Source organism: Acomys russatus, chromosome 21 (genome assembly GCF_903995435.1).
Source record: "Acomys russatus chromosome 21, mAcoRus1.1, whole genome shotgun sequence".
Lineage (NCBI taxonomy): Eukaryota > Metazoa > Chordata > Mammalia > Rodentia > Muridae > Acomys > Acomys russatus.
The window spans coordinates 41,297,033-41,311,487 of NC_067157.1; the positions used below are offsets into that span (position 1 = coordinate 41,297,033).

A 14,455-nucleotide genomic window follows, 5' to 3' on the forward strand; every position below is an offset into this window, starting at 1 on the left:
AATGCAAAACAGACTTGTGAGAGGACAAGTGATGTTTTGTTGGAAGTTGTCTCATGCAAGGGGCATGGATTTTGCCAGCTGAAAAACGTCCTTGTGTTAACTACAAGAAGCCCACAGACAGTGAGACAACATTTTTGCATGGCTATGCTTTGCAATGGTTCACGTCACTTCCCTAGACTTCGGTTTTCAACACTTCACTTGACAGAAAGAAACTTCTGTTGACACTCTGGCTGAGTCTTGCCATTCCTGTTGACTCCTGCTGACACAGCAGAGTTTTGCTGTTTCTGCTGGATGGTGCCCCTGATGCTGATTTGTGTTGCTGTTTAGTGTTTGCTATTTGACTTGACTGCTGGTATCCTGACACCGAAGAGTGGAATCACCCCAAGGAACTATAACTAAAAAGGTCCACAACCCCCTTTTCCTACAAACCTTCTTTCTCCCCTACCTCTGGTTGGTGGGTTGGAAGGGGAGCAGAAGTGTTTAAGAACCCTAAGTAAGTAGGTTTTTGAAAAATCTAAGCCTACACAGCGTGGCACTTTGGATGATCTAGGAAATGTATTCAAGACAAATGAGAGACAACCCACAAGCACATCCTAAAGCGAGCTTTAAACTGGCTCAGCGTACGTTGCTTCTCACCCTCACTGTGGCACCCACTTTCCCTGGACATCTAAATTCTATGGACCCAATGCTCCGTATTTTCATTTCATCTTTGTTTTTCCTGTATTTCACTCATTTGCTCCATTATCGCACTAGACTCCCCACTCTAAACATTATCTCCAGAGTGGAAATTTCCACATGCACGTTATCCTTCCAAACCCACCTCCAAATTTCTGTGCATCAAACTGCTATCTGTTCTGCCAGGTCAGTAGCACTTCAAAGGCACGAATAAGACAGAATTTCATCTCATCCCACCCCAACACTGCCCCTCTCCCAGTCGTCCTCTTCTCACTAAAAAGCAGCATTAGGCACTCAGCTCATGATTCCTGTGTAAGCCCAGTGTTTCTCACACCTTGCATTCAATCCAGCAAGGCTAACATCAAACATGAATTTGGAAGACAGTATGTTGAAAAATAATAGCAGCGTTCTCACACTTTGAAGAATGTATAGTCTTTGTCTACTTCCTTTCTTTCACAAGATCTTATCTCAAACAATGCATGTATTAAGAACACACTGACAGGGGCTGGAAAAATGGCTCAGTGGTTAAGAGAACTAGATGTTCTTCTAGTGGACCCAGGTTTTATGGCACCCATACAGCAGCTCACAACTGTCTGTAACTCCGGTCCTGGGGATACAGTTTTCTCTTCTGGGATTCTCAGACACTGAGCACATACGTAGTACACAAACATACATGCAAACCAAACATCCATGCACATAAAATTAAGTATAGCTTAAAAAAAATTTAAAAGAACATACTGATGCATCTTTTTTCTATTGATATAAGGACTGTATGTTCAACAATAAATAATATATAATATTTGAAGATTGGTTTTTACATTTTAATCAATTAAACATAAATTCTATATATCTTAAAATGTAAAAATAATTAAAATGAATCACAGGAAAAATAAAGGCACAAAACATAATATATTCTTATAAAGTAGGTAATGACAAGACATGGTCAAAAACTAATACATCATAGAATACTTTTTTGTTGTTGTTGTTTTGTTTTGTTTTTCAAGACAGCGTTTCTCTATGTAGCCTTGGCTGTCCTGGACTCACTTCGTAGACCAGGCTGGCATCGAGCTCACAGTGATCCTCCTGCCTCTGCCTCCCGAAAAATACAATTTTATGAAAGTAAGAAACAGACTATTTTAAATTTGGATGATAAAGATTAGTGTAGGCAACAGGAACACTTGACGGTTAAAGGTTACACTTGTAATAGAGGAAAATCAACACAATAACAAATAAAGGATATGCATAGTATTCAGAATTCCAGAAAGACCAGCCATTTAGAGAGTTAACAATCACTTTTGGTAGATGACAATGAAGGAAAATGTAACAAATAGTTCGTTTATCACCCTCTTTGATGGCTGCATTTTTGTTATGGCACATGTTACTTTTATATTTAAATGAAAAAAACATAAAAATATTAATGAATGATCAGAAAATAATATTTCATGTCTTATTTTTCACACTAATAATGGAGAAAATTTTATAAGGAGGCCACAAACATGTGTCTTCATGCTATATAAAATAAAATAAAGAACATTAAGTGACCTGGGATATATTTACAGCAATTTTTATATTCAATCAACTGAATCAGTAGATTTGCTTAACTACTATTCTGTCTAAAAATGCTGATAGCTGCATATACATGAAATGGAGAATTCTATAAAAAAAATCTTTCATACAGAGAACCATAAGAGCTCATGTGCTGACACACTGTAATGTATCTTCTCAAAACACTGAAGTTTTGAACTCAGTAAATATTTCCATTGTCCTAACACTACCTCTTGTCCTACTTTGAAGCTTAGAAACATGGCACTATTTTTACCTTGAATAATGCATGGCTTGGTGGCCTGCAATATTAAAGTAGAAGTCTGTTGTGTGCTTCATTTCATTGGTGTGCCCAGTGGCCTCAATCCAGTGTCCTACTGGGAGACAATAAACACCATCCACCAAGTTGTTTTCGTTATATGTGCAGCAACGGTCATGGTGAGGTCCATTTCCTAGGACAAGAAATAACAAACAGCAATTAAGTCGGTGTTTTGCTTAGATAGCCTTGAAATGACTGAGACGAAATTAACAGTAAGACGAAAATAAAGATAAAGCCACTTAATTACAAAACAAAACAGACTAGTGTCAGAGAAAAGTGGGCATTTAGAAACTTACTTATAAAAATCACAGTGTCTGTTCGCCTCTAAGTCCATGCATTTTACTAAGAAGCTGCTTATCAACGCTTCCAGAACTCCATGGACCCCTCTCTGTGCCCTACAACAAGCTATGGCTCGTTTTATAGCCATATAGCCATTTGAAACAATTTAATCGTCATTAATATACCTGGATCCCATGTTATCTTTATGGTATGCAAATGTACAGCTCATGTCAATAATAAAGTATCTTAGTACCAATGCAAACAGTAAATATGTAAATGTGAACATAATAATAAGCAGCAAAAACAAATTTTCACAGCAAATCCGATTCTCTGGTAAAACATGGCTCAGTGATAGATACTTAGAGATGAGGAAACACAGTCTCACAGAGGTTAATGAGCTTACCTAAGTCTGTTGAGCTTCTAAGCTCATGTGAGTAGTAAACTGACCCCCCACAGAACCCTCTCTTTCAGGCACATGATAACTTCTGCTACTCCCTGCCTCCATCACATGCACAAGGCACAGGGTCCTCCTTCCAATGCCGCAGAGCAAAAGAAAAACAGAAGACCAGGTCTCTAAAAGCATCATTTGCCTACTGTGCAGTGTTGTTTTCTCTTCAGTATCAACCACAGTAGATATTGTGACCTGAATGCTTGCTCCATTGCCAGAGTCTCATGTCTCCTCATGAGAACACAGCAAGCCAGTGCCATCTATGCACGGGAATGTAAGCTTCACTAGCTCCTCAATATGCCTTGTCCCTGCTTTTCCCTACCCTAGAACTCTGAGGAGTCTATTTTTGGTTTATTAAATCCCTCCGAGTATGGTGCTTTATTAGAGCAGGGTAAATAATGCACTGGAACCTTTATTTTGAAAATTAAAAAACGGTATTATAATTAAATCATACATGCTCATCTCATTTAAAATTATCTCCTTCTTTATCCTATCTACTATATAAGTAAAACAAATGCCTGTAATTTATAGGAATAAATTGTATTTGTTATAATTATAGAAACATTGAATTGCTTGCTACTTCCAGTCTTAAAAATGTCTATCCTAAAGTTGGTTGGCATAAAATCCACAAACACTCTTTAACTAGTGGCAGATGCCCTAGAGTATAGCTGCCTCCTTTCAGCTAAGAGGCATAAAATTACTATCTTAATAATCACTGCTCTTAAGCTGGGCATGGTGATGCACGCCTCTAATTCCAGCACTTGGGAGGCAGAGGCAGGTGGATCAATGTGAGTTCGAGGCCAGCCTGGTCTACAAAGTAAGTCGAGGACAGCCAAGGCTACACAGAGAGACCCTGCTTCGTAAAACAAAACAAAAAACAAACAAACAAAAAAAGATGGCTGACCTTCCTAGAGAAGAACCCTATCTTTTGTCTACACCATCTATCCGCTAGGAACTTTGATATAGTTGATGACATTCAAGTGGACCAGCAACTCAGCTTCTACAAGTATATCCAGCAGAAAAGTGGATATGGCTGTACTGTTTTAACAGCAAATGCTGCAACAATATATGGACTCCTGCCTCGATAAATATTTGAGACAGGTAGTGTGCACAGTCATAGTAGGGATTTAAGCACTTAAGAGCAATTAAAAACTTTCAAAGAGTTTCAAGCAGCCATGTAACAAGAGCACACTTTTTATCTGAAATGACTCTCTGAGTGGAGGGAAAAATCAATTCAGGAATAATGAAGTTGAGAGTCCAGGAGCCTGGTCAATAGCTCAGTTAGTAAAGTATGAGGACCTAAGTTCGGTCCCTTAAGCTCATGTAAAAAGCTGGTCCAGCAAGCCAGACATGGGGATGCAGAGACAGGTGGATCCTTAGGACTCACTAGCCATCCTGCACGGCCCATTTGGTGAAGTCCAGACAAATGAGAGACCTGGTGTCAAAAAGAGGTAGATTGTGCCTAAAGAATGACATCCGAGGTGTTCTGGTTTCCACACACATACACAAACATGTGTATATGGTCCTACAAATATATGAACACATACTCACATCATACACCACAGAGGGGGGAGGGGGAGGAACAGACAGACACAGAGACATGCATTGGTGTGCACACACACAAAATAGTGAGTCCAATTAGAAAATGACTGCATTAGACCAGGAATGTAATGAGGGAATATTGTTGGTAGAAACAAAAAGGATTAGGTAAATTCAGAAGGAAAAAGCTACTAGACTTGCAAATAATCAGACATGGAAAGAGAAAAGGGTGGAGGGCCAGTAGAGGCCTCTGTACATTCAGTGAGCAGCATACTATATAGAATAGTACTGTTTACTGAGGCGAAATTCTGGAGGACAGCAGCTTGAGCAAATAGATTCTGAGAGCTGAGCACTCAGATGTCTAAAGGGGACTATCAAACAGGGCCAGAGCTACGAGTGTGATCCTCGGGCTAAGGCCTTGGACTAAGAATAGTTGAGAATCATCTGTACTAAATTCCATTTAGGCATATAGTCATGACACTTTGAGAAATAACATGTTGGTACACTCAGTGGCTGGATAAGGGAAATGACTTTACAGATGTACAGGAAGAGGAACTGGAGGGGAGGAGTGGGAGAAAATGAGGAAGAACAACCTGAATTAAAATTAAATGAAGACTAATGAAAACAAGGCATGTGCACTGTGAGAGACGAGGCATGTGTGGCCTTAATAGTGCTTGCATTGGGATGTGAAACTCAGTGGAGGGGATTATTCCTTGCTAAACTATCCAAACTGCTTGACTTGTTAGAAAGACTAGCTCATTCTCAGAAGTATCTAATATTTTGCTAGCTTAATAAAAGAATAAGTATCTTTCCCAGTGATTGCTATGGTAGACTTACGATGACTTAAATAGTACCTCCTCAATACACATAATTATTGAGGAGCCAAAATATAGACAAATTATAATATTTAATAGCAATGCTATATATTATCTTCCAAAGAACTTTTCACTGCTGGAATTTATTTCTGAATATTCATTCCTATATGTAGTTTTTAAAGCAATTTTTACAGATGTCTTTTATATATAATTGCCTACAAATTATGTTACAGTGATTAAAGCATCTTTCCGAATAGGGGGTGGTTATCTTTTGAATTTAGCCCAAGAAATACCAAAAGTGAGTAACAAATTTTATTTGATGGAACTTCTACATCCAGGATTAGGGAGCAGGTTTTAGTTCTTCTTTTCCTTCCAGAACTGGGCATTTAATGCACACCAACATAAGAGAACTTAGAGGAACAATGAGTCGAATAAACCACCTGGAGACTCTGGAGATTAAGGGACAGTCCATTCTTGGCTTCTGTTGGGCACAGTGTGATTTATGTATCCAGACTTGGAACTGAACAGCCAGTGACCTGCTAACACCAACAGAGACAGACAAGAGAAAATGCAACCGAATGGTAGTCTCTAGCATGAAAAGGAGAAGGATGACTAAAAAAAACCACCAGACTTCTTTCTTGTGTGTGTGCACATGAGTGTGTGCGTTTTGTATGTTTGTAGATGTGTTCATGTGTGTATTGCATATCCATGTATGTGTGTGTTGTATGTTAGTGTTCATATGTGTTGTATATTTATGTGTATGTTCATACGTTTATGTCTATGCACATAAGTGTACAGGGGCACTTGCCTTTGTCGGTAAATAAAGGTCTCTCACTGAACCCACAGCTTGTCATTTTGGATAGCTAGCCCGCAAACCTCTAGGATCCTCCCAACTCCCACCTGGCTTTTAGACAAGTGTTAGGGATTGAACTCAGATTCTCATGCTTGCACAGCAAGTACTTTAACCACTGTACCCACTCTCCATCCCACGCAACTGTAATCTTCAAGTGCATAACTGCTTTGTGCCTGTTCCACACCAGCAATAAAGTACAGACCTACATGCACCCACAGAAGCAACATCTATGTGTGATTCCACAGCCACCAGGCTGCGATGAAGCACAAGCAGCAACTCTCTGGGGCAGTACTAGAGGAGCCCAAATAGAAGACTAAGACTTCCAATCATTTTCTTCACAATGTCCCTGGAGACCACACATCTGCCTCCACTTTATCTTAAGTAGATATCGCACGCTTTGCCACTGAGTACAGCTAGTAGAGAGTCAGGATAGGATTGTCACCTCCTTCCCACCAATACTAACATGCAGGTCATGTAGGGAACAGTAACAAGACACTTCTATGTCTTTCAGTGAGAGAGGTAACAGTGGAAACTTAAGAGATTTTGAACACCCATCCACTAAGTAAGAATGTGCCTCCAAGCTCTTGTTTACCAATAGAGACTGAGGAGCCTCGGCAATGACACAGCATCTTCACACTCCTACTGAGACAGTACCAGGGAAGTCAAGTCAAAAACAAGGTTCACACAGGATCCACAGTCTCATTGGGTGTTGCCCAAAATGTTCAATTTCCAAGCACAGGTGACTCACTGTATCCAGAGCCATGATCCAGAGTCTTCTTATGGAAGACGCTTGGTAGATGCCAGGACAAAGACAACAGATTATAAAGATTCAATGTTCTCTTATGGCCAATTTGAAACAAATTAAAAATCAGAAAGCCTCAGCAAAGAAAAAAATCAAAAATATTGAAAATTAAATGAAAACTTTACAATTGGAAAAATAATGGAGATGAGACAGTTACTTAAGAGTGAAATGGAAAGACGAACGGTTCAGCAAACTTCAAGAGAATTGTAGAAATTACCCATCCAGAAAAAAACGAGAAAAACCAAAATACAATCCTTGTAAATGTTTACTGCTATAACAAAATAGTTAACATTCCTACAAGACAAGGAAAAGATGACACTGAAGGAAACACTCGAGGAAATAGTGCCTCAAAACTTCTCAAATCCGTCAAAAACCATAAACACAGGTTCAAGGAGCTAAGGGAGGCCTCACCCAAGTAGGCCAAAAAGAAATACATGCTAAGACACATTATAACTTCTGAAAACTGGCAGCAGAAAATTTTTGAAACAGCCAGAGAAAAATAATAAAAGCAGCTCCAGCCTGGTTGTATGCTTGCCTGTAATCTCAGAAGTTTGCACTTAGAGGGGGAGGCATGAAGAACTCAAGGTCATCCTTGGCTGCAGGAGACTTGGGAAATAAGAGGAGAGGGGAAGGAGAAAGCAGTTCTAATGTCAGCAAATTTGCCATCAGAAACTGCACAAGCCAAAGGGCATGGCTTGTTTCATGTACTGAGAGAAAACTACTCATCAAGGATCTTTTATCCACTTAATACATCCTCCAGGAGCAAAGAAAATACTACCAAAATGTTGTCAATTCTTGACAGTTGAACTGCTTTTCAAACTGACTAACAGAGGTTCAGGAGGAGGCAAGTCACGGTGGGGAAAGCCTTTAATTCCAAAACTTGGGTGGCAGTGGCAGGTAGATCTCTTTGAGTTTGAGTCCAGTCTGGTTTAAGTGGTGAATTCCAGGCCAGCCATAACTATAGAGTGAGGCCATGTAAAAAAAAAAAAAGAAAAGAAAAGAAAAGAGAGAAAGAAAAGAAAGGAAATGCTGTGATAATGCTTTAAAAATTAGATTTTTATCTAGGCATGTCAAGGGAGTGAATTACATGTCCAGACTAGACCCAATCAATCTCAATTATGTATTATTAGTTATTATCATTTATTTAAAATAAATAAACATACAAATAGTTCATATGGTTGAAATAAAGACAAACCAATCTGTATGATTACTTGAAGTGTAGAAAAGGATTTGTTTAACAACAAAGCTCCCACTTCCTCAGAGGGTATTTGGCCATCATTGTTTTGTTTTGTTTTGTTTTTGTACAGCTTCTGATGGCAAATTTGCTGACATTAGAACTGCTTTCTCCTTCCTCTCTCCTCTTATTTCCCAAGTCTCCTGCAGCCAAGGATGACCTTGAGTTCTTCATGCCTCCCCCTCTAAGTGCAAGCTTCTGAGATTGCAGGCAAGCATACACCCAGGCTGGAGCTGCTTTTATTATTTTGCTCATTAAGCCAAGTTAGGTGAGTGTAAAGAAAGTGGTCTCAAGATTTGGTGTTCCATTTCCGACTGCAGACGGAAGAAAGCACAGAATTAAGCTCATTCTTCTCAGAAGTAATCAAGGCTGAAGACTGGGGTTAAAAGAAGTTTAAGTTTTTATAAGGTCATACATTGAAATTATGTTGGATAAGCATCATTTATTAGATAAGTGTAGACTTCTTAAGCAAAATAAAACATATTTATTATTCATGCTGTTTGTTTAAATATATCCTCTTTGGAATTTAATTACTTTACAGTTTTTACTTCTAGCATATGAACATTAGTCCTGAACCTAACACATTAATCTCTAATTTTAGCTATTAATTTGCCCCATCTGTCCCTACTTCAGAAGCTACTAGTGAATAAAGTAGAGAGCTGTTGCAAACTCCCTGGCATTGCAATACTAGTCTAATGGGAAAAAAAAATACTAAATAAACACAGAAAACATACATGTGTTTGCCAGCTGCCTGCCCTTTGAAAGGGTGGGTCATGCTGCAGGAAACCTTGGTGAACTAAAATGTGATAGAAGAACGCAGTTAAGTTTGGCTACAGTGATGGAAAGAGTTGGCCTGTCCCCCACAATAGGAAATTAAAGAAGGAGAAAGTAGAGAAATTTATGCAGGCATTGAAGAGAAGAATGTTTGAGAGAGAACAAAGAGAAAGAGGAAGAAATCCAGTTAGCAAACTGTCTAAGGTAAAATGGGATGCCAGTCAGTTGGCCATGAGACCACCAAAAGGAAGCAGCCCCACAGCAAGCAGTTTAGTGCTTAACTTGATGCTGTTTGCACTTGCATTTTTCCTCTTCTCCAGCCTTCATGTTAAGCCATCACACAGTCACACCGAATTCTGAGATGTGAGAATATATACAAGGAAAATATATAGAGAGAAAATAAAGGGCACACTAATGAAAGCTTACTTAAAAACTGAATCCTTTGCTTATGCTGACTTGCCATAGGCAAAGCTGTAAGAAAACATATTTGCCAGGCTGAGCAATATCAGAAAAAAATAAAGGGCGGCTCTGAGGATATGAACCCTTCTCACTAGGCAGGCATCCAGAGAAGTTTCCATCCTACGGCACTTGAAGGATCGGGAGCACATTATCTTTACCCACACACTGCGGCAAGGAAGGCCAGCGTTCAAATACAGCCCTTGCTGGAATCCTTAGCAAGTTTCAGAATCTGCCCAGACAAATGGAAAGAAGAGCTGCGAAAGAAAGCAACTGCACCGAATACAAGATCCTAAGTGTGACTAATAGAGAACATTTTTATTTACAAGATTTTTATCTCACTAAATTACTCAATCATTATGATGCACAAATTGAACCCAGAATTGAAGTAAACAATATGTTGTCTTAATGACAAAAAAAAAAGACTGATAAAAATCAGCAAAACAAACACCCTTTCGAAGATGAAGGAAGTTCTGTACTAACTCAGCTAGGTATGGAGTTTTTAAAAGTCCAACTCACTGGTGACAATTATGGATTGAAATAATTAGAGGATTACATTGATACAGAATACGATTAGAAACTTAGAATCAAATCTAAAATAAAGCATGCACATAGAGCAAGGTGATGTGAACAGCCATACCCAAAACACAAAATGGGGAAAGGACAGTCTCTTTGACAAATGGGGGAAAATCAGGTTATTCACATGCAAAAAAAAAAAAAAAAAAAAAAAATGAGACTACATTTTGTGAAATGGCTACATGACTGAAAGGAACCTACAGACCTACCCATCCCCATCAAAATCCCAGGGGTGTTCTTCACAGAACTAGAGAAAAGAACCCCAATCTCCATATGGAAGCACAAAAGGCCTTGGCGAGCTAAAGCAACCCTTTACAGGAAGAGCAGCACTGAAAGTATCACGTATAAATCGCAATGTATATTTTAGAGCCATAGGAACCAAAGCAACATGGCGCTGGCACAAAACCAGACACTGGAGCACTATGATGCAAGACTGAGAAAACCAGGTGTTTAGAGAAAAAGGTGACAAACAGAGCTGGGAACCTGGGTTTCCACATGCAGGAGAACGAAACTGGATTCATATCCTTCTCCTTTAAAAAAAAAAAATCCAAAAAATCTTGTAAGATCTCAAACTTTCAAAGTGGAAAACACAGATAAAACACTTCAAGATCTAAGCATGGTGGCAGGATCAATGGATGAGCAGTTAAGAGCTCCAAGCGCTCTTCCAGAAGGCTTGCATTTGGTTCTCAGCAGCCATGTTGGGTTACTAGTAACCCCCATGTAACTCTAGCTCTACCATCTAGATGCCATCTTTGGGTCTCTACAGGCACCTGTACTCACATGCACCACGCCACACATACACATGGTTAATTCAAAGATATATCTTTAATTGAGATATATGCATAGACAGGATTTCAATAGCCTAGGAAATAATGCCAAAAATTTGACAAACTGGATTGCATTATGTTAAGAAGTTTTTATGAATATTTAATTTTTGAAAAGAAGTTTTTATAAACCAAAGGAAACCATTGGCAGAGTGAAGTCACAGCCTAGAGAATTAGGGGAAAATCATTTGCCAATACACATCAGGCAAGGGATTAACACTCAGACTACATAAAAAGCTGTAAAAATGAAACACCAAAAACCCTGCTCATGCAATCAATAAATGAGCTAATGGACTGAATAGACAGTTCATAAATGGAAAAATACAAATGGGTAATAAATATTGGAAAGTGTTCAATATCCTCACCCATCCAGGAAACCCAAATTAGAGCTACTAAGGGATTCCATCTCACAGTAAAATGGCTTTGAGTTCAGATCCCCCAGCACCCACACAAAAGTCCACAACAGCAGCTCACCCTGATAACTCCTTCACTGGAGGACCAGAAAAGCACAGATTCCTAGATAACGTTGGCCAGACTGGCTGGCAGAATCAGTGAGCTTGCCAATGAGCCACACAGCCCTAAAGCAATTATATGATAGAATTACAAGCTATTGGACTAACAGCTCTGTGCAGAATTGGTCGGGCCTCATTTGTTCTCATCAGCAACAATGCTTTGTATTCTTTGAGAAAATAGTCAAGTCCTTGAGGCCGCTGTTTAGCTGCCGCAATGCTCTGGTCCTCTCTGAGGTAAGCCTGAGGCAGACAGAAAGGAGCAGGAGGCGTGATCAACAGAGCTCAGGCTTGGACTCACCGCCCCACCTCCAGCAACGCTCTTCAGAGGAAAACCCCCAAGCAGCCTAGGTCAGTTCAGATGGGAATTTTAAGGAAATGCTTCATTTTAAACACCTGCCAAATAGGCCAGACAACATCAGAAGGGAAATTTCTATGATTAGAGAAAGATAAGGGTTTGCTGTAAGCTTTTCTCAACATAAATCAAAGGAATATGATAAAGGAGGCTGACCTGGGGTGTGTGTGTGTGTGGGGGCGGTGACTTCATTCCTAAAGATATTTACTTATCATTTAATATATCACTGACATGGACTGAATCATGTATCCCCGACTTCAATATACTAAAGCCCAGAGTATTTGGAAATAGGAAATAATGAAGGTAAGATGAGAATGAAAGGCAGGCCATTATCTAAGCAGTCTGAAGTCCCTATCAGAAAAGTAAGGGACAAAGGTCTTCTCTCTTTCAATTCCATTTCCCTGACCCCCTCATTATATAAGCATTGAGAATATAGCCACGTGCAAGTCAGGATGGGTCTGACGAAAAGCCAGATTGGCCAGCACCTTAATACAGGGCTCTAGCCAATAGAACTGCTGGAAACCGAATTTCTGTTATTTCAGCCATACAGCTTGTGTTCCTTGATTACTGTAGCCCTTGCATACTATCACTCTCACATACACGAACTGCTCCAGAATTTAATCCAACTAAGAGCAAAGTGTTGTTGACAACTGGTTTTGTATCCACTCTTGATAGTTGATGTAATCTGTGAAGTTTAAAACCTGACCGCTCTCTCTCCCAACCCTCCCCTTTCCCCACCCCTGTGCCCATCCCCAATCCCCCTCACACCCAGGTCTCTCCTTCCATGTATTTCAGGTGTCTATTTTATTTCCCCTTCTGAGTGCAATTTAAGCGTCCTCCCGTGGGCCCTCCTTATTACTTAGACTCTCGGGGTCTGTGGGTTGCAGCATGGCTATCCTGTACTTTATGGCTAATGTCCACTTATTAGTGAATACATACCATGCATGGCTTTCTGGATCTGGGTCACTTCACTCAAAAATGATATTTTCTAGTTCCATCCATTTGCCTGAAAATTGCATGATGCCCTTCTTTTTAGTACCTGAGTAGTATTCCATTGTGTAGATGTACCACATTTACTTTATCCATTCTTCAGTTGAGGGACATCTAGGTTGTTTCCAGTTTCTGACTATTATGAATAAAGCTGCCATGAATATAGTTAAGCAAATGCCCTTGTTGTATGGTGGAGCATCTTTCGGATATACCAGGAATGGAATAGCTGGGTCTTGAGGTAGAACTACTCCCCATTTTCTGAGAAACTGCCAGACGGAGAACTGAGATCGGTGTGGGGGTGGGAGGTTGTGGTCTGAGGGACAGGGAAGGCTCTTAAGAGTCTGTGGTGGTGACCCTAACTGAGACTCCTAGCAGCAGGGGATATGGAAACTGAAGTGGCCACCTCCTGTAGCCAGGAGGGACTTCCAGTGGAGGGAGCAGGACAGTAAGCCACACACACACACAAAAACCTTTGACCCAACTAATCAATGACTGGGCCAACTTGAGTCACATGCCACCAAAGAGAGACCACCACTGACACTATTAATAATATTCTGCTATACTTGCAGACAGGAGAGCAGCATAACTTTCATCCAAGTGGCTTCACCCAGCAGCTGATGAAAACAGATACAGAAACCCACAGCCAAACATTAGGCGGAGCTCCAGGGATCTTACGGGAGATAGGGAGGAAGAATTCAGAGAGCCAGAGAGGTTGAGGACACCACAAGAAAAACCTAAAAATCAGCTGACCTGGACCTAAAGGGGCTCACAGAGACTGAACCACCAACCAGAGACCATCCATGGGATGGTTCTAGGCCCCTTCATACATATGGAACAGATGAATAGCTTGGTCCTCATATGGGACCTCTAACAGCAGGGGCAGGGGGTACCTCTGACTCTGTCACTTGCCTTTGGATTCCTTTCCCTTAATTGAACTGCCTTGTCTGGCCTCAAGAGAAGATGGGCCCAGTCTTACTTGATAGGCCAAGGAGGGATGATACCCATGAGAAGTCTCCCCTACTCTGAGGAGAAAGGGAGGGGGCACAGGGAGAAGGGAAAGGAGAGGAGGGGAGGGGAAAGAGAGGCAGTAGGAGGAGAGAAGGGGAGGGAATTTCCTACCAGGATGTAAAGTTAATAAATTAAATAATCTACCAAAAATACAAAAAGAAAACATATAAATATTTTTAAATGACTGCTACCAGAAATAGACTTGTTGACTAGACAAAAATTTTTACAGAGTAACTAGTATTTAATGAGTTAAATTATGAAATTGTAAAATTAATAAATGATACACAGACTATCCAGGGATTATATTGAATTATATTGAAACTGTCTCAATAGCATTGTTCAAAAGTGATGGTGACAAAACAGTTTAAACAGATGCTTAGGAGCAACTTTATCGCTATAAAGAAAATTATGGTAGTCTATCACAGATGTAGAAGGTTGAAGATGGAGCGACACACTG

At 40.0% G+C, this 14,455-nt stretch overlaps 1 protein-coding gene across 2 annotated transcripts in view; it reads right to left on the minus strand.

Annotated features, from left to right (window-relative positions):
• Positions 1–14,455, minus strand: part of Epm2a (EPM2A glucan phosphatase, laforin) — a 113,573-nt gene that overhangs the window by 62,213 nt on the left and 36,905 nt on the right. For both annotated transcript variants that reach the window (XM_051164574.1, XM_051164573.1), the window contains exon 2: positions 2,495–2,669. In XM_051164574.1, coding sequence (XP_051020531.1) covers positions 2,495–2,669 — 175 coding nt within the window. The remainder of the gene's footprint in view (positions 1–2,494; positions 2,670–14,455) is intronic.